A 2,352-nucleotide genomic window follows, 5' to 3' on the forward strand; every position below is an offset into this window, starting at 1 on the left:
AGACCTCCCTTGTCCCTTCTGCCATGTAAGGACCAAATGAAAAGATGGCCATCTAGGAACAGAAGTAGACCCTCACCAGACACTGAGTCTGCTGGACCTCCCAGCCTCCAGAACTGACAGAAATGAAATGTGTGTTGTTTAAGCCACTCGGTCTACAGCAATTTGTTACAGTGGACTGCATGGACGAAGGCATTGTATAAATTCAGCTCAGTGGGCCAAAATCTGCATGAGTTTTATTTTTACACCCACTTTACCTCTGTAACTTTCACTCCTTTCGAGTAGTGGGAAAACCGAATCAAGAATAAACGGTCCCCTTTTTTCTTAGTGAGCGTTAAGAAGTATCAGTAAAATAATATCATCTCACGCTCACGTGCTCCTCTTCTTCTAAGATGTGGCAGTAAGAACCATCAGGAGCTACACTGGGTGTTCACTGACTGACTCTGAGGCACAGGAGAAAGGGCCCTCCCTCCCTGGGCATCAGCTCTACATGGAGAGGATGAAATGGTCTCCAAGATCGTTCTCGACATGAATCCAGTGCCAAGGCACCAGGCTCCAGATCAGCCTGAGTCCCCCCTGCACGCTTACCTTTGCAGAGGACTCAATGGAGCTGCAGTCCTCAAATCCTTGGCAAAAGATCGCAGCCAGCCTCCTATCCAGGTCTTGGATTTTGATCTCAAAATCAGCATAATCACGGTCAAAATTCTAAAGGCAAATGGAAATCAGCGTGCAAAGCCAGCCAAGGGCACCCTCTCCAGCCCCCACCCCTGCTGAGAGGACTTGGGACTGGGGTGCAGCTCAGTGTGCTCACTGTTGCGGGGACTGCTCTACAGTTTTCAAAGTGTTGGGATGGCCCGGCACCTGCTTCCTCCGTGTGCCCTCCCATCACTCCCCTAAGCTGGTACTGAGGCTGCTGCTGTTCTCACCGAGTTTGCTTCATCCAACCCTGCCAGAGGACCTACCGAGTCTCCAGGGTCCAAGGGATCATATTTGCAGTCGGCGAAAACCTTCACCAGCTCAAAGACCTCGTCATAGATCTGGGTCACCAGGTTCCCGAGGAGGTTCCCACGCACGCCCCCAAGCTCGATTTTCTCCAGCTTCAGAAACTCAATCGCTGTTTTATAGAGTACCTAGTGGAGGAGAAAAACACAGTCAATTCATCTTCACAACCAAACTCACGGGTCCAGTTACAAAGCTAGCTCTGACCCCAGGCAGGAGGAGCTGGAGAGCGAATTGTCCCCAGGAGACACCACCGTGGGGGTGGGAGGACACCCTCTGCGACTGTGCTGTTCTTTAAGCAGATGTCCCATTGCCTTCAGAAAGAGGGGATGGAAGGAAGGGCTCTGAATTGTCTATGAGGTGTGAATGAGGAGGAGCTGGAGAAGGTAAAGTCTGGGATCCTGTCCTGACCCTAGACTGGCCAAACCGCATCTCTAAATAAATCACACTCCACTGGCACCTCCGTTCTCTCTGCTGTGGGAAGCGGTTGGAATGGTGAAGATTTCTACGCTCTTGCTAAGCTTTAAATTCCCTGCTACCTGGAAGACCATCCTATGCAGAGTGCCATGTCCTGAAGGTGATCCAAGAGGAAAGTGGCTGGGATGCCTGGATGGACACGTGTAGAAATTCTGCTTCCTCACAGGTGTGGCTCATGCCCCCTCTCCCTGAAGTGCTCCCTGACTATTTTGCCCCATAGCAATGCATTCCTTCCCAGAGGCCTGGTCTCCCATCTGCACGGCTTAGCATTTACTTTAGTCACGTGCAGGCCCATCCCGTTAGCTGGTTCTGTGTGTGCGGTTCTTGTTTCCCAAATGAGGTCTCCAAGGCTCCACGGATGCTTTTCTGTGCCCCTGCACGTACCAGGCACAGTGCAGGCAGAGTTTAGACTGGAAATCTTCCTGTGAACTTGACATCACTCCCCTAAACTGGTGCTGAGGTGGGTGCCATTCTCCTGGGTCCAGAAGCATCAGGCCACACACCACCACCACCCCAAGGAGAAGCACAGGCACTGAGGGCCAGGAGTTCTTAGCTTTTCCACCCAACACGGAGGATACAGACGAGGAGGCTGACATGCCCTGTTTTCAGGGGGTGGACAGCAAAGCCATTTCCTCCACCTCCAAAGTCCCCTCCTGCCCAGAATCTTCCTTCTGATTCAGGAATCTGTCATGTGGGAATCACAGCTCCTTGTCCAGAAATGTGACTGTAACCCTCCGCGTTCTCAGTCTGGGAGATTTCAGGCATGAGCCCGCACTTGGACTGCAATTCTGAACTCCTGAGCGGGCCTCCCTCCCCTGTCCCCCAGGAGGTGTAGATGAGAACTGGACGAGCCTCCCCCAAGCTGCCGACAATGGTGTC

The 2,352-nt window shown here is 52.3% G+C and overlaps 1 protein-coding gene across 1 annotated transcript in view; it reads right to left on the reverse strand.

Moving 5' to 3' along the window:
• Positions 1–2,352, reverse strand: part of DNAH17 (dynein, axonemal, heavy chain 17) — a 172,697-nt gene that overhangs the window by 159,901 nt on the left and 10,444 nt on the right. Inside the window, exons 10-11 of the mRNA XM_011966878.1 lie at positions 960–1,127; positions 586–702 (exon numbers count right to left, since the gene is read on the reverse strand). Coding sequence (XP_011822268.1) covers positions 586–702; positions 960–1,127 — 285 coding nt within the window. The remainder of the gene's footprint in view (positions 1–585; positions 703–959; positions 1,128–2,352) is intronic.

Source organism: Mandrillus leucophaeus, unplaced genomic scaffold (genome assembly GCF_000951045.1).
Source record: "Mandrillus leucophaeus isolate KB7577 unplaced genomic scaffold, Mleu.le_1.0 Scaffold1, whole genome shotgun sequence".
NCBI classification, from domain to species: Eukaryota; Metazoa; Chordata; class Mammalia; order Primates; family Cercopithecidae; genus Mandrillus; species Mandrillus leucophaeus.